The sequence below is a fragment of the Scophthalmus maximus genome, chromosome 22, assembly GCF_022379125.1.
Source record: "Scophthalmus maximus strain ysfricsl-2021 chromosome 22, ASM2237912v1, whole genome shotgun sequence".
Classification (NCBI taxonomy): domain Eukaryota; kingdom Metazoa; phylum Chordata; class Actinopteri; order Pleuronectiformes; family Scophthalmidae; genus Scophthalmus; species Scophthalmus maximus.
Genome location: NC_061536.1, coordinates 5,331,055 through 5,349,546, shown reverse-complemented (window position 1 = coordinate 5,349,546; position 18,492 = coordinate 5,331,055). Strand labels below are relative to the sequence as shown.

The window sequence follows — 18,492 nt, the reverse complement described above, 5'->3', positions numbered from 1 at the left end:
AAGGGGATACGAGATGCACTAACTGTTGTCATCTACAGTGCAAACTACAAAGTGTGCTAATCAAGGGTGCACTTACTGTCAGGGGACAATTTAGGATGTCCACAATGTGCTCATCAAACTACCATATCGTGTGCAGTGAGGAAACAAAGTCAGAGACAGAGAGACAGGGTGAGTGAGTGAATGTGGAAAAAGTCTGAGAGGAGGTTTAAAATATTTGTCAGCAGTGCAGCTTGTGGAGGGAGGGGTGGGGGGGACAGAGTCAGCAGAAAGAGAGACTGGGGGACCATAATAATATCTCTACTGCTGGTCAAGGCTTTTTACAACAAACACACACTATCGACAATCTGAAAACTTAAACGGTGTCATTAAACTCTGGCATCTCTTATAATGTATCATCTGTAATCCATGATGACATGATGAAAAGTGGCGGCCCCGTGGCACCTCGCTATAAAACTGCCTCGCTGCAGAAAAATAAAACAGGCCACCATAAACCTATTTTACCATATCGGAGAAAGAGGAGACACTGTTCACTCATCACCTCAAACGGTGCTTTCAATTGCATCCAACCAACCTCATGGATCTGATTTTGAGCAGACCCTTGTCAAATTGGTTGGCTAATTTAGTCGCAGTAAAAGAATCACAGTAGCTTCCGAGCATGCAGTGGTGCTGTGGAGCTTATTTCTGCATAACATGTCTTCGGCTTTGTACGCTGCATAGGGTGAAAACTGTGGGTTATAGCGCCGTTCATTATTAATGTCGAGGCACATCTCTGGAACCTACGGTGCTGAGGCAAGGGATCATGTGATCTGCTAGAGGGCATGTGACAACGGTGAGGAAGCGAAGGATCGAGAGAGAGAGAGAGAGAGCGAAAACGCTGAGATGAGTGGAGAAATGAGAGCATGGTTGAGCTAAAACATCACTTCTGCAAAGAGTAACGGGAAGAAAGAGGAGTAGTGCTTTCATCAGTACTTCACAGTTGGTATTTTACTGTTGCATTACACAGCAAGTGTGTTGTAGACACTGATGCGAGTGGACTGTTACGTTACAATAATAGTGATGATAGAATTAGGTTCAGCTCACTGCATCATGAAATGACACAGTATACTGGGTAAAGAATTTGTGTGCACTCACCTGTCTCTTCTCCTCAGGAGCTTTGAGGAATAGAGCATTGATGACAGCAATGGTGTAGGTCTGTATGTCCTGATCGGTCCTGTAATCAGACAGCAGCCAAAATCCGAATAGCAATAATCACAAATATTTAGTTCATTATCGTCTGCATGTGTGGTTTGAAATGCATTTATCACTGTGTAAATGATGCTGATAAATTAAACAATGACTTGACCCACTTCATCTTCCCACACAAGAGTCTACAGATTCATCCACTTACCCCTGGAGATGTGGGATGAGCTGTCCAATGGTGATCTCTTGCGCCACCTTGTGGTACAGATCCTGACTGTTGAGCACCATGGACTCCAGGATGGCCAGGGAACGCTGCAGTACCGCCGTGTCCATCGCCGACTTGTTCACGTAGCTGGCAATCTGCGGACGGGACAGAGCAGGAGAGATGAGGGGAAACGGCAGAGAGCACCAAATAATTCATCGGCAGTAATGCTGCAGAGACATAGAGATGAAAGATGTAACATGGGGTAGAGTTCAAATTTTTGGGTGGGAAATATGCTTTTGAAGTTAAAATTGCAGATTTGTGTTTGGAATTTGTTATTGTGACCTTTTGTATGTGTAGAAACAGTGAAGAGGAGGATCTACCAATGCACATCATGTTTGTAGCATGTTCTGATATCTGGGATGAAAACTATGCAAAGATAAATGAATCCAATTGTAATGGATGACCTGTTCTATAGAATATGTATTATATTTGATATACTATGAATGCAAAAGTTCTCTTAAGCTCATGGGTTGTAAACAACAGATTTGCACATTTCTCTGTCTGTTACACACACTGAAGTCATACAAATGACACACTTACACACTTTATATTCATCACAAATGGCATCATAACTGTTAAATCAATCTTTTCCGGCAAATACACACTGGGACATCAGCATTACAATTCTAAATCCATCTTAAATCCCAGCCCTGTTAAATTGGGTCATTTTCTTGGCTGACCTTCTTGATGAAGGCCACAGAGAAGGTGTCCCAGGAGACGATGCCATGGTCCATCAGCTCCACGAAGGCCGTCAGAGTGAAGGACAGCAGGTCACCAAAGCTACACAACACAACGCACAGACACACAGAAACACACAAACCATAGGAAACTTCTCTCTAGCAGATGGCTCGGAGCAGTGTGTAGCTGCAAAGCCCAGATGGTTTGGAACATAACGAGGAATGAGCAATCAGCGGAGACAAAGAGAGAGGAGGAGGAGAGGGGATAGAGAGGAACAGAAGTTCAATGCTGCAACCAGGCTTGCTGAAGAGAAAAAAAAACAAAAACAAAACAGAGACAGGTTTGCGGTGCAGTGCAGACAGACTGGCCTCCAAGAAACAGCAGGGGCCATCAGAAGGCCAGCAGGAGCCGGGCAGCACAGTGTGGCATTCAATCAGGACCAGGAAGCGTTATAGAATGACGTCATGCAGTTACACAAATACCAGGAGAAATAGATGTCGCTGCAGGAGTCACAGGAGGGCAAAGCAGGGGACACATTAACCCTTGTTATAGCCAAGAGATATTACAGCTGGATGTACTTGATGTAAAATGTAGGAATCAAAATTAAATAAAAGTTTTCACTAGCACACAACTCATTTCAAAATTAACATGTTATTCTTCCTGGTGTGTGTTTGAAACTGCTCAATAAATACAAGTCTGTATTATGACTTAATGAATTGGTTTTACAATACTGACCTCTACTGCTCAAGCAGGGAATTGCAGAATTGTCCCGCAGGCCTGTACTGTATGTGTTCAACTTCTAAGTTTTATTTTATGTTTTTACTGTTTGAGCATAAAGCCCAACTCTAAAAAACTATAAACCACTCTGGAGCTTTAATCTTGACAACAAAAAAGGTTCCAACAAAAACTAAGCACCTTAAAAAAAAAATCTAATTTAAAAAAAAAAATCGATGTTGTGTTTATACTTTTAACTACTTTATAAAACAAACTTTAAAGGGGACAGAGCTGAGTTTTCCTACATATGGATCAACAGAGAGCATCATGGGTCAGTGTGCTTCATGGTAAGTGATTAGTGAACAGTCAGATGGACGATTAGTAACCGACAGCTGAAGGACAAAGAGGCTTTTGCAGACGGCACCGGGCATTTAGATGACATACTCTGTTTAACTACTCAACGCTACATGGAATAGCAGAAAACGGACATTAGTGGATAGATTATCTATGGCAGATAGAGTAAATAAAACCTCCTTGATGGATGGCTGATGGTCCTGCATAGATCAGCTCATAATGTTGAAGAGAGAAAACACAGAAAATCCCCTCACCCTGAGCACCGCGTTGTAAAGAAAACCAAGATTTATTTCAGGGTAAAGCACTGACCTGTACAAGAAGTAATGATACTTTTTACTGCAATTTTTTTATTTAATGCAAAATAGCAATTTCTTCATTTGGGTTTCTTCATTCAGTAGATTTAGATAATAAATTAATAAATCTTGGTCTTCTTTCACACACTCGAGAAGTTGTTTGATTCTGTTGCCCAAAACCACATGCAAAAAAAATTAAATAAATCAAGTGCCCAACAGATTCTGAAATGGGAGCCTGTCAGTGGCTGTGTTACAATATTTCCCATAGGCTAGTAGGGCCAGAGTCTTAATCATGCAGACTTGGTCAGCAGGTTAGGAAAAGCATAGAGCCAATGACGTTACCCGGCCGGGGGTTTTGGGGGGGGGGGGGGGGGGCTTACCAGGGCTTCATAATCTTCTGTAGTTTCTGATAGCGCCTGCAAAGATTTGAGAAACTTTGGTGTCACAGTTGGGAAACAAACAATCAAACCTTTAGGTGTCAGCCAGCACAGAGCAGGGAACAACACACAGAAAGAAAAGAAATCCATCTACATCACATCATAAATACATATTTCTCACTGTAAAAAAACGGACAAGGGGAGTGAAGTCACATCTCAATATTTCACCGAAAACATACCCTCATGCGCTGACCTACAATAAACACTTTTTAACCGGTAGGTCTACCCAGATGTTGGAAGCATGCCAAGCAGAAAAGGGTGAAGAAGCAAAGCTTGCTTTCACACAGGAAGCTTGGGTGGAGGTGAAAACGCACAGCAATGATCAAACTGCACTGTCATTCAACAAGAAACAAGGAGGAGCATTCTGCACATCCTAATGTGGTCATAACTATATGCTGCCACAATTAAATAACATCCACATAAAGACACCACGGGATTAATAAAAGGGAAAGTTAAGCTTCTCTCTTCAGAATCTGTGTCACTGCATAGTCCAAAGAAAAGACCAGTGTTTCTGATGAAAACCATTGACACGGTGTAACTCTGCAGAAGCTTCAAGAGACTTTTCTCAAAACGTCTGTGTTCAGCGGAATTCCTCGACATGGGATTTTTAGCTGGATTTTCCAAACAAACTTGCGACCACTTCCATTGCACAAGGGGGACAGCCAAGTACTGCCCCGTGTTTGCCGTTCACACATGAGGAGCAACGGCAGGAACATATCCGTAACATTCAGGCGAGGAGTGGCGCATGGGTATCCTTTAAAAGATGACATGAAATCCTTCTTTCTAAGAACCAAAAAACTCTTGATAAAAGCTGACCGAAGCTGCAGTGTTCATTCTGACACAACTACTGTGTCAAAGTACACGAGTGGAGGGTTGTTCCATGTTTCAGTCAGCAGAGAGCGATATCTGCCTTCGCCTCGTGGAGCTCCTGTGGGCCAGAACAACAGCCAGCCGACTGATTTCCACATGAATAAAGCACAACATCTCTGGCAGAAGCATTAAATCACAGCAACGCTCTGCCCTCGAGAGTCGTCAGCACTGAGCCTCTTGAACGGTTGCAGCTCACCAGGTTGGTTGTCAAGCGCACTAATGAGTGTGTGTGTGTGTTTTTGTCAAACACTGATATCTCTCTCTAGCACACGCACGCACACACACACACACACACACACACACACACACACACACTTGTGCACCTACGCATGCACAGACACGGGACACTTTTCAAACTCTCCAGCCCTGAATAACGGATGTGAAGTTAATTTGCATAAAACCATATTCAACGAAAGCGCCACAAGCAGAGTGGAGTCAACGTCGGTGCTGCTGCGACGGCACCGCGCTGTGAGATCAAACTGGGTCAAATATCTGATTATTTGAACACTATATGGAGGGGGAAAAAGGCTTAAACGACTTTCTGCCATATTGTAGAAGTGAGTGTTATGCACAAGGCCCTGCTGATGTGGTTTCTGCTGAGCAAAAGATTTTAAACACCTGACTGGGATGTTAATCCCCTATCAGAAGCAAGAAACGAGAGACCAGACTCTAGAAGAGGTTATCGTTCACTTTCATTAACAGACATGTGTTTACCAATGATTTACACAAGTATTGGGCTGAGCTGTAGTAAGAGTACATTTGACCTCGTCTAAGCGTGTGCTGACACCCTGAGTGTGGTTTGGGGGCAAAGTTGTTATACAAATAACTCTTCAATCTATCTTTTCTTTCACTGAGAGAGAGAAAAAAAAAGAGGATGAATAATGAGAATTGCGTGAGGAAGAAGACGAGAGCGTCCCGGATGGCTGGTTGCCGTGGCTGCTGCTGCCCTGCCTGCCACTTTGCTCCGTATGTGAGGTTGTGTGTGTGTGAGTGTGTGTGCGTGTGTGTGGTGTGTGTGTGTGTGTGTGCCCGCGTACAGTACACTCTCATCTGGGTTCTGACTGGCTGGCCGGCACCTTGCCTTCACACAGTATGCTACTGGCACACACACACTTCCCCCAAGCATCACGGCTGTGAAATTCCACCTCAGCGAAAAATGTCCTCGCTGTAACCTTCAGCTGGGAAGTTCTCAAGGGACCTCCACCCCCTTTAATGCGCTCGCGCACGCACGCACGCACACGCACACACACACACACACACACACACACAGAATAGACAGACGCCAGTGCAGGGCTCACCTCTCAGTTGAGTGCAATAATCGCTGTAATGGACAACAGAGACGAGGAGCCCATGGGCCTGTGCTACATATATAATAAAAGCTAGTTCTTCTCTTTTGAGCAGTAACACATGAGGGCGACACCTTTAGAGTGTCTCAGGGGTTTATAGCCTTACAGTGGATCTTACGTAATGAACATTGTAGCTATGGCTACAACTCCTCAACAATTACACTGTGCAGTCACAGACATTGTACCGTGTGAGACAGAAAGAATGTGATTGGTTAGGTCAAGCTACTTTGTGTTTTATGCAACATAATTCTGCTGCTGGTAGATGTTGTTCAAAAGGAAGATGACAACAAGAAAGATGAAGAATTTTCTCTTAATCAGAGCAAAGGAAATATTTTGTTATCTTACCAAAGAGGCTGCACATTTTGCTTGCCACAATTTACTATCACAGTAGAGAAAAATCCTTACTTTGGCTATTAATGATCCCACAGCCACTTTCTTTTTGCTTTTATAGCTAGTCAGACCAAATGTTCAAGTCACATGAGGAATGTAAGAACATGAAAACAAGATTGCGTAACTGAACTGAACCAATCGGAATGCACAGTGCAACTCCAAAGAGGTGGAATCTCATCGACCTCAGGTCTGCCTTAGTGGAATACGTTCAATGCTCGACCTGATTAGTTAAACCCACAGTGGACCTGAGTCAGGTTAAGACGGATCGCTGTAACAAATACCTGCTTCGTAAAATCAGGCAAGAAATTGTCTGAGACGAGGAGAACACTGCAGAGATGGAGGCAAAACGAGACGGACGAGCAATGGACTTACTCAGTCCCACTCTCCACCATCTGAGTGAGCAGGGAGATGCCGTCCAGGTTGATGAACTCCTGAGCGAAGGTGATGTCCCGGGACGCGTTGGCCAGGTCCTTCAGAGACTCCAGCTTGGCGTCCATGCTGGATGACTGGATCCGCTCATGGAGCTGGACTGCTGTCTGGTACTGGAGGAGAAGTGGGAAAGGGAGAAGACCCATAAGCATGTATATCTGCCTGTGCATTCACACTGTGAGGGTTAAAAATGAAAGAAATAAAGCTTACGGGAGAGGTGGTCAAGCGGAGTATGGAGCCGTTCTTGATGTCATTGCGATTCTGTGGAGGATTATCAAAGTAAAAAGGCACTTTTTTAAAGGCATATTTCTTAACTTACATACTTGTGCCTGCAGTAGAGATTTAGAACCAAACCTTTTCTGTGATGTAAAAATTTGTAGCATCAGCAATCTGCAGAGCAAAGTTTTCATGGTTCCCCAAGGACCACCTAAAAGCCATTGGATCGAGAGAAGAAGAAAAAAAACATTTCATTACTGGTATTTAAAGTGGAAACGTCTTCTATAAACTACAGCTAATAGGATTAATGCATGGAGATAAATGGAGAGTTCCTTTTGCAAGAAACCCCTGGAGAGCTGATTCAAATGCGCGCGCACACACCTACACACACACACACACACACACACACACACACACACAGAAAAAAGCAAATGTAGACTCACCCCTCACACACTTCTTTAATGATGGCCGAGAGAGGCTTTTTCTGTGGAGAAAGGCCAGACTACATTTAGTCCACAGTCCAAGCTTGAGTTCCTAAAACAACAGTCAACTCAGAGTGGGCTGCAATTATTTTATATTACAGTACAGGACTGGCACAATGAGACACTGTTCTTTAGGAACCCGTATTTATCCAACTGTACAACTGCTGATGTGGGAGCACTGACCATGTCTGATGTAGCCTTTCATTGTATAGCAATAGTGATAATCTGCTCCAAAGTGGTACTTGTACTGAATTTAGTTTTTTTTCAGAAGGCCATTTCCCCTATTTCAAACATGAAGTTCAGTTCACTCAATACATTAAAGCTGTTGTTTTTAGACATGACCATGAGTGTTTGTCGTTCTCATGTGACAAACACAGCAGGTGATTGCTCGGGTCAGACGCGTTCACAACAGCAGGAACATTTCCAGAATCATTCAGGCGATGGGGTTTCGCTCGGTCGGAGTGCCCACTTGCTCGCCGTAAAAAATTCTTCTGGAGATTTTCCTGCTGTATACTCCGGAGCAACATTTGCGTCACAACTAACCGGGAGTATCCCTTAAAATGTTATTTGATGTACAGTGTAGTTATAGTAAAATATCAGTGTTCGTCCATGTACCACACGTCCAGTTTAGAGTTAAGGTTGGGACTGATCCCCACTGAGCCAAGCTTCATCTTTTCATTGTGCACAAGCACGAGCATGTGCACAAATCCTCCCAGCTGAAACCCTGCACACTCACACACACGGACAGCAATTTTGTGAGCATGTGCGTGTAATGTTCTGAGCATTGTGGATGATATGATTGTACTGCATTACCGCTCTTCTGCAGTTACAGCAGTGAGGGCCGCTGCTTCAAAGGGCATCAGCTTTGGTGATGAAGATTTACAGAGAGAAGATAATGGTGGGGGGGGGGGGGGGGGGGGGGGGGGGGGGGGGGTATGCCAAGGGGAAAGGCAGGGAGGTGACAGAAAAAGACAGAGGACTGATATGTGAACAAAAGAGGATAAAGAAATAAGCAAATTGAATGAGATGAAGGAAAAACAACAGCAAACAAAGGAAGAGGGAGAGTGGATGATAACAGTGGGAGGAAGCAGGAGAGTGGTTGTTGAACAAAGAAGAAGGCGGGTCGGAGGAAAATTAAAAACTTGTAAAATAGTGTGGATAATGTGTGTGCCAACAGTACAACAATCTGTGAGTTTCAAAAAATCCTTTTTAATGTTTAAATGTTGTAACTGATATTTAAAGCACAACCTTAAAGGTCAAAAACACAGAGACTATATTTGTATGTTGTGGAAAAATGTAAATGATAATATAAAACATATATAATATATATGAAATATTGATAAAACATCAAAAGTACACAATACGCCCACAAACATTCAAGAACCTGACTACTACTTGAATATTCCAGGACTATACTGTAAATGTTGAATATTTTGTAGGTTATTAATGAGCAAACTATTAATATGCTCAACCATCAAAGAAATGGTAACGGGTCGGCATTATCTTAAATGATATGAAACCACTTGTGCATTGCTCTGAGCAATTACTTCTCTCACAAAAGATCAAAGCTTTTTTTCCAGTTCGGACATTTATTATTAATAAACTAATGCAGCTTATACATGTGGAACTTTAAATAATATAAAAAGGTAATTATCTTTTCAGAATTTTAGAGAATATAGAGAAAAGAGGTACAGGTAAGTTAAAGAAGTATTATCAAAAAGTCTTTAAATGTCTTACTTCTGTATCACCAGTGCGAACCGTAGATCTTTTTTCATTGTAAGCCATTTTCATTTCTGTTCATGCTGTATTATTATTCCAGTATCTGCTCAATTCAAGATTTGTGTTTTTATTTTTCCTGCAAGTAGTTGGTTTAGATCTTTTTTTTGTGCTCTTCTTTTAAGATTGTCCCTGACTGGTAAATTCTGCCAAGACCGAGATTTAGCTCTTAGTAGGACGTATGCTCAAATGATCCTTTACATCATACACACGCTCTTCAAAATTATTCATATGGTCCTTGTAGTTGCAGAGATATGCTCTTTCCAATTTGGGCATGTCATTTTCGAGCAGGGACCTGAAAAAGGGGCTGGAGTAGAAGAGGTTAATTTGGACTGAATCAGCTGCATGATTTCTTTCCCCCAGTCATGTCTTCCACAAGTTTGTTTGCCCGTCTTTTGTGTTGTTCCTGCAACTTTAATGGATGTATCTCTCGGATTGTAGTGTATATAATTTTCCTCCCCTTTCATTATCAGGGAGTTACACCCCCTCCTCTATTCTATCTTCTCTTCCCCTACTCCATCACATCCCCTGTTTGAACTCCTAACACACCTTCCCCTGCCATTACCTTCTTTCCACATCAGACCATGACCTCCTTTTACTGTAGCCCAGTGAGGATTACAATGCAAGTGTCACACTTGGCACATCAGCACATATTTATAAGCATTGGCATAAAGGTTTTGTGATTCTAGCTTTCGGCTTTTCAACTCTACGCTCTCCTTTTAACTCGGAGGTTCGGTTAGTCCACGTCATCACTCCTTTTCCAGGGTCATTCGATTACACAAAAAAAAAAAAAATTCACCAGCTAGGACCAATGTCTGACTGCAGCATTGTCTACACCTTGGTGACACATTATAAACCAGTATTACAGACAAGCATCCATTTTGGGATCATAAGGTTTTTTTATAAATGTTATCTCTCTCTGGTTCACTATTGTCATATTCAATCGCAGCAGTGAAACAACTATTTGCTTCGGTGATCATCCTTTGCATTATACTGAATTACAACTGATGGACAAAGTTATTAATAGTATTATATTATAATAAAAGAGATTTTAAATACACAATAAAAAGTGGCATGGACACTATCTTTCGATGTGGTAATTACGAGAGTAGTAGTAAGTGAGAGGGGAAAGAACAAAATGTATTAATGCTGCTATATCCAGTAGTGCTGAACCCACAGAACCCACAGCTAAACACAGCATTTCAGCGTCCTTCAGCTCCATACATTAATTTATTGGCCCCTACAACTTTTTCCTGTTTTGTTTCTCTCTTACTGTTTCGTTTCATGCCGTCGTTTCAGCTGCAGCAGACACTGTTTTTAGTGAAATAGCCTGTGCACTACCATCCCACCTACAAATGGGAGCCAGACAAAGTTCAGACTATAGCTGGTGAACATAATGGAGCATTGAGCAGCTAAAGAGCCGGATATTTCCATTGGCGGTTGGTGAAGGCCAAAACAGAGCAAAAAATGGGGTGAATATTGGACTACTATCACCATGCAGACAGGCATGTGATTCCTAATGAATTATGAGGTTACTCTGCAGTCGCTGGATGCGTAGTCGAGCAGAAGTTTCCTATATCAACTAATCATCGCAAAAGTTGATAATGCGAATGTCAGTGTTGTATTTGCAGCTTGTTTCCACTGACTGACCCTGGTGGCCAAAAAAAGGACAAATCAGATTTATGGTTATTTTGGTCATAGACCATCATCAGATATAATGCTTTGCACAAGTTTATATCTTCAATTCTCCTGTTCGTGGCTGCTGAAAATCTCATGCTCAATTTCAAAATCTTTTTTTCCTCGACTAGAAAAACAGTCCTCTCATCACTCATCCCACCAGAAACCCCATCCCATTGTCATCGCCTGTTATTGCATTTCTGAAAACCAAAGATAATAAGACACTCATGGAAATTATCTGCACTTGTACCAATTCCCCAGCGTTCCGACACTAATGCGGCACTTTCGTGCCTATAGGGCACGGAAGAGGTTTGGAAAGACAGAAAACACAGGGCGATATATGGATAAACACACACACACAAACACACAGCTGCCTCTAAACTAACATGGTACAGAAACATACACACTCAAATACCTATACACAAGTATACACTTACAAACAGGCTGTCAGCACATAAGCACAAACACACAGTAATAGTAACAAGAACGCATGTTGCCGCACAAACACACCCACACACAATTTCAGTTTTGCACAGTTGTACCCACGTAAACAAACAAACAAAGAATACACACACTCACACACACACACACAATTTCAGTTTTGCACAGTTGTACCCACGTAAACAAACAAACAAAGAATACACACACACACACACACACACACACACACACACACACACACACACACACACACACACACACACACACACACACACACACACACACACACACACACACACACACACACACACACACAGACAGCGAAAGCCGCTGAAGCCCACTCCCCAATCGCATGACTCAGACAGCCATATGCCGCTGCAGGGCCTATTGTACAGAGGAGATGCAGAGGGAGGAGGAAGAGGTGGGGATTGATGGTGGAGGACAAGAGAGGAGGAAGCACAACGCAAGTTTCACAGTTACAACAAAAGACGGGGAGGGGGAGTGAGGGGGGGAAAGAAAGAACTAGATAGAGAGACTCGAAACGGGGGAGGAGGAGGAGGCAACAGATAGGAGAAACGAGAGAAAGATGATGGGGAGGGACAAGACAATTAGAGATTTAGATTTAGATTAGACATTTTTTCTTTAATTCAGGTGGCTGATAAGAGATGTCGTTAAATTAAAAAAAACTATACAACCCTTAATCTACACTCAAGCACTTGAAGGAAACCAAGAAGCACATGTACTCTGTACCTCAGTGTTTCATTCATTAGCTCATCCATTGAGAAGGGCAATCCAGTTGCCACGGTGACTCATAGCTTGTACAATCATTAGCGCATCCTCGCGTCACACGCGCAGGGAAAAGGCCATTTTACACTCTGTATCAAACCACGCAACAGTAAACATGTCATCACCCCTCCACGCGTTAAGTAGGCGCCCCATTGTTTGGGCTAATTATTTTATGAATGTTATCCAGTGTTTGCGAGGGCCAGACGTTCACTGACACACAGTTACCACCCTTGGTCTGAGGATTCGTATGTGAGGCGTGTGCTGCTGACGCGCGTGTTTTCAAAAGCCGCTGATCAGCATAGTAACAAATAAGAACAGACACACCACCAGTGTCATCAAACACCATGTGGAAAAATCTGATGTTGGGGGTCCCGCATTTTGAGCACGAATTACAGCCACCATGTTGTTCAAATCAGCAGAATATGTTGTGAATGCGTCGTGCTGCACCGAGGTGGGATATAATCTAATCCAAATCCAGCGCCGAATTCCTCATCTAATCTAATTCTGAAAGGAATTTCTCTGAACTGAGGACCTAAACGGCTAAGACTCGGATCTGTGACCTACATTAAAACACCCCAGTTTCTAGGGGTTACCTCATTAATGTCCACAGCTTTTCGGCGACAAGAGGCGGACAGTAACGTGTGTTCTCTCACGTCCTCAGACACCTACCTGGTCTATCTCCATGAGTTTGGGGAAAGCCCCCGGCCACTCGATGGCCACCTTGACGATGTCTGCCGGCGGCGGCATGGCTGCCGGGGGTGGGGGGTGGGGGGTGGGGGGTGGTTGGCGCTGCTGCCTCACACCTCTGTCACTACCACAGAAGGAGGCTCATCCGAACCTGCAGGGCAGAAGGGAAGGGAAGGAGGGGAAGGAGAGAGACGGGATGGCGGATAAGTAAAGGGCAATGTCAAGTTTTGTTTTTCAGATGATGCATGTGTGCGTTAGCGTCTCTCTAAATTTAAAGAATATTATATATATGACTAAAGACAAAAAGGGCAGCAAGGGCAGCGCTGAAAAATACATGAGACGTGGAGTATGGCACAGCCCTCTGGGGACTGCTCATGTGCAAATGATAACTTCACATCCCCGGCAGAAACTCACTGAACAGCTCCAACCAATAGTTCACCTTCATACAACATCTCAACTGTTGAGAGGAAATGCGTCATCTAACCTACTTACACCAGTTTACTGTTATTTATGGACATGTACACACACAAAGCATACGCTGTGGTTTCTTATATTTTCATACCCGAAAAACATCTGAGGAAGGACCCCCCCAACTACAACACAAATGTGTCCATCATCAGTCCTAATATTGAAACCACAGATGTGCAACATCATTGGCCTCCCACAGCTTTGACACACACACACACACACACACACACACACACTCCTGTTTGTGTCACAGTTGACCTTAAAAACTTCTTCATGCAAATTCCTGCAGATGCCGAAAGTTGTACTCGAACACATGGTTCAAAATTCAACACCCACTTAGACAAACTAAAGCATTTTTTTTAAATGTCCGGCACTAAAAGTTTATCCGCTAATGAGGTCACAGCAGGCGAGTCGTGTTTCACTGGGAGATGGCCTCCATTCGATCATTCGAAAACAAAGCCACAGAACACACAAACCATCCAGCAACGTCTTTCTACTTCAAGAGCAAAGTGGTGCAGGAGTTGTTGTTGCTGTGGTTTGCGGGATAAAGCAGGAATTCTCACTTTGGCCACAAGAGCAAGACGAGCATGATTCAGCAGATTACCGGTCCAGAGCAAGTGACAACCCACCGTGACTACGTCCTTTTATTATATACAGTCTATGTACTTCATTGTCACTGGCTTAAAGGTGCATTCCACAAATGGGAAGGGTCTTGTCCAAGGACACAACAACAACAATAACAATCTGTGTTTTTGAATATCTCAATCAAATCGGGGGGGTTCCTTTCTCAATGACATCACCATGGTATTTTAGGTTCTATGTTCTATCTTATTTGTGAGTGAATAAAATGAGGAGGAAAAGAAAGCAATCAGAATAAGGAGGGACACAGTGAAACCCCAGGTTGACCCAGGTTCATACTCATAGCAATGAGCCACACCCACACTTCTCTCATGTGCACACGGACAGCTGAGCTGGTAATCCTGGGTGGCTCCTGCCTGACTTGTGTCCCCGTGCAGACGACTCCTCAGAGAGCACAACAAAAAAAGAATGATATCTGACAGAGGAACAGTCGGATTGACCCCAAACCCTGTCGCTTTCCAAGATAAGCCAGTGGGTGGACAAACAGCCAAATCACAGTCACTCCAGACAACACCCTTTGTGTGAGCGCAGGGCTCTAATGAAACCCACCACTGCACCGTTATGAAGCAGAAAATGTAGCCTAGATGTCCCCAAAACTGACAGAGGAAGGCATCAATAATTTACCTTTCCAGCCTGTCTAGAAAGCTTGGATCATCCTAATTCCTGGTGGAGAAGACTGCTTACATATTTATTCACAATCCATAATGCATCGAGACCAGCTCAGACTTATTCCTGGGGGAGCAACTATTGAGAAGAAAAAGTATGAGCGGTGATATATACAGTATGTGTTCATGAACACAATACAGTGAGTCATTAAATTTGTGTGTGGACAATCACTTCCAAGACATGTTTCTGTGTGTGTGTGTGTTTGTTGGATGAGCATGTATTAAGTCAATGACACTGTAGTATACGAAAGGAGAAATGCCTGGCGTTGTGTGTGAGTCACCCCATAATAATCCACACAGCCTTTATTCAAGGGCCCGTTGCCATGGCAGCCGCTGCCATCCATAGCTGGAGATGTGGATGCATCTTTCTCTGCAAAAACGCGTGTCATACTCAAGTCACGTTTTGTCACAATCGCACAAAAATGACTTACCCCACCCCTCCGTTTTGAATTTCAATACATCTATACTTCTGTACGCGTGTTTTCAATGAGGATTATAGTGGTTTTCTAATGCTTGTTAAATACTTTGTCCATTTTTGGTGTTGAAAGAGGTCTGGAAAGAGCAAACACTGACACAGATACATATGTACAATCCTGCACACATTACAATTAATAAGCCAGTCGCAGAATTTTTTTTTAAGGAATATCAGCAGCACCATCCTGTTTATTCCATGTCAGAATAAAATAATCTCACAATACAAAGCGTATGTACATATGCACAGAATGTGTGAATATGTAATTCATTCAGTCGTCAGACAATAGCCTATCAGTCATCTTCTACATGTACAGATTATCATCCTTCTTGTTACTCGCTGAAGCTTCCAATCTTAAAATGGGTCAAACCTGGAGACACGCCGAAGCTGTTTGTTGGTCCAACACTAGGCCTGATATATCTCAACAACTATCAAAAGGAATTGCCATGAAATTCTGACCTTTCCTCCGTTTGTGGCTTTGATGAAAATCTCTCGGCAGCTATTGAATGGATTGTCTTGACATTTGGTGAAGACATTTGTGCAGGAACAAAAAGAAACATGAGCAAGATGTTCAGACGGGTTTTAAACAAACCCCCAGGTTAGCCAATCTCATTTAGAAGAGAGAACGCAGGGGAAATGATAAGATCAATACTTAAACAGTCCATTATAAACTAAATCCAGAATTGAAAGGCCAATTTCTGACTGGTCCAACTTTGACAGCTTCATCTCTAAATAATGTGGTTTTGATAATGTGAATAAAACAATTTGTTTGTTGTGGTGATGCTACAATGTTCCTGTACTTCAATAATTAATTCAGTGAGGACAATACTGTCATAACCAACAGAAGAATAATAAATGACACACAAAATGTAAAATACAGGAATAATCCTTTAACGTGGACAGAGGAAAGTTGATGGAGTCACTGTCCTTTCGACTGTGGATTTGTATTCGGTTTTACGGTAACGACGGTGTGTGTGTGTGTGTGTGTGTGTGTGTGTGTGTGTGTGTGTGTGTGCACGCGTTTGTATCTTTAGTGTGTATTCCAAGCACCTTGTCATCATCTTCTGAGAACTAGATGACTCAGAGATGGACGGCCTTGAGGCTTATTGATTGAACACACACACACACACACACACACACACCCCTAAATCCCTTGAAAATGGGCTCAGATGTAATTGAGAGACACAGCGGCTCAACACACCAGGACAACATGAGCAGGGCTGCAAATGGTCCAGCACTCATTTGGTCAACATGTTTTTCTTGCAATCGACACGAAGTTGCTCCAGGGGAACAGCTTCTGAGAAACGAGGCTTTCACACCAGGACTTTTCCTCAGGTGTGTTCACCTGTCGTCGCGAGTGTTTACCGTCGTCTGGCAGGTTGTCTATCAATTCTCAATCTGTCGCTCTGGCACCTGATCGCAGCCTCTTCACACTGTAAACGGGATCTTGTTATCGAGCTCGCTGCCGTCAGAACTCATCACGTCAGAGAATGTGATTTGATGCAACCTGGTTCCGTTGAGTGTGAGTTTATTTTTTCACTCCGCCGGAGGGTTAAACAAGCTAATGGCACACAGAGCTCCGTCTTTTCCATTTTCAGAAGAACACCTTCTGCCCTGCTTCCTCTCCTCTTTTGCATTTGATGTCTTGTGCTCCCGTCCACCTCTCCGCTCTTTCTTGTCAAGTTTCTCTCTCCACAGAACAAATTATTTTCCAGAATCTAATAAAAAAAAAAAAGAACTTCAATCATGCAAAGGAGAATATTAAATAGACTCCACACTATCTCCCTTCACCGGTTGGACACACACTTATGACCCTTCTGTTGGTTTTAGTGGCACCTACTTTATGTGATCAAATTCTGCCAAAACCATCAAACCACTGGTCAAACTGAACTCAAGTCCAGCAAGGTATTGCGTATGTGTGTGTGTGTGTGTGTGTGCATGTGTGTAGGTGTGTGTGTCTTCACACACTTGCCCACCTGCTGTAACCAGAGAGGTATGTGCGGCTGGGTTACAGTAGCCATAATTCTTTAGGATTAGCTGCAAAAGAGTGGACATAAGCTGAAACTCATGTTACCCTCAGAAACCTGCGACCTGATCTGCTGCCAGAGGTCGAAATTAAAGAACAAAAACATCAATAAACCGGGGAGACAGGGTAAGAGGAGAGGAATCAGAGAGGAGGAGGGAGGAGAGAGGTCCTGTGATTTGTTGGGCAGTGCAGGAGTACTGGGTTTCACCTCAATAATTCATGATGAGTAATCTGAGGGGTCACATCATCCGTAGAGGGAGGAGGGAGAAGGAAGAAAGAGAGAAGTGATGGGGTGATGAAGGTGAGAAAAGCTAGAAGGGGTGAGAAGAAAGACATGACATTACCATGAAATAATGACCGTCAAAATAGATCACAGTAAAGGGTCAAAGCAGAGCAAGTGAGGAGGGACGGGGGCAAAACAGCAAAAGTTATACAAGCAAGAGGACAGAAAAAAGAGAAAAAACTAAGAGGGTTAGAAAAAGTCGCTAGATGCAGCGCTTCGTAAAGCAAAACTGGTAGAGAAATTAAGAATTTATCCAGAGCTGTGTATACAAGTAATAAGCAATATTGTTTCAGAGACATGATGAGACTGTGGCCATGGATATCAAGGGGAACAAGATCTAAGTAAAGCGCGGCCTCTCCAGCCAGCTCCTTCTGGGACCTTTTAGGAAGAACCCTAATGGTGGGAGAGAGCGTGAGGCAGCAGATTTTCACAGACAATCCAACCTTGGTGAACCTCACACTTATTACAAAAGTTTTGGGTGATGACCTCTGGCGTTTGCATTACATTGGCACTGTGCACGGCCTGATACATACAACACACACCACTTTGTGATGTGCCGTGGGCTCTCCCAACGTCATTTTCACACATGATGTGTGGACTCAGTTGTCTGTTTATTAGGGAACAAGTAACTGAAGTCGTTTTCAGCCACGAACGCTGGAAAATGTATGGAGTTTGCCGTTCACAGCAGGAGATCGTCGGACGTGATCTCGTCAGCAGGACAATTTTGGGATTCCAGAAGAATGCTGGCGCCTGGGTCTTCCCGTGGAGATTTTATATTCTCACATGGACTAACTTGGACAATTTCCAAAAAGAAAAGATCTGGAAAATGTCTGGATATGTCCAATAAATCCTACCACAAAGCACCAGTGTGTAGGATTAAGGGGGCTCTATTGGCAGATATAGAATATAATATCTATAT

At 43.2% G+C, this 18,492-nt stretch overlaps 1 protein-coding gene across 3 annotated transcripts in view; it reads right to left on the bottom strand.

Moving 5' to 3' along the window:
* The window catches only part of elmo1 (engulfment and cell motility 1 (ced-12 homolog, C. elegans)), a 93,146-nt gene that overhangs the window by 48,210 nt on the left and 26,444 nt on the right, over positions 1–18,492 (bottom strand). For 2 of the 3 annotated variants that reach the window (XM_035620103.2, XM_035620102.2), the window contains exons 2-10: positions 13,003–13,171; positions 7,615–7,655; positions 7,310–7,382; positions 7,166–7,216; positions 6,899–7,068; positions 3,864–3,899; positions 2,125–2,224; positions 1,388–1,539; positions 1,132–1,210 (exon numbers count right to left, since the gene is read on the bottom strand). In XM_035620103.2, coding sequence (XP_035475996.1) covers positions 1,132–1,210; positions 1,388–1,539; positions 2,125–2,224; positions 3,864–3,899; positions 6,899–7,068; positions 7,166–7,216; positions 7,310–7,382; positions 7,615–7,655; positions 13,003–13,080 — 780 coding nt within the window. In that variant the 5' untranslated portion in view covers positions 13,081–13,171. The remainder of the gene's footprint in view (positions 1–1,131; positions 1,211–1,387; positions 1,540–2,124; positions 2,225–3,863; positions 3,900–6,898; positions 7,069–7,165; positions 7,217–7,309; positions 7,383–7,614; positions 7,656–13,002; positions 13,172–18,492) is intronic. The other variant, XM_035620104.2, reaches the window with a different exon arrangement.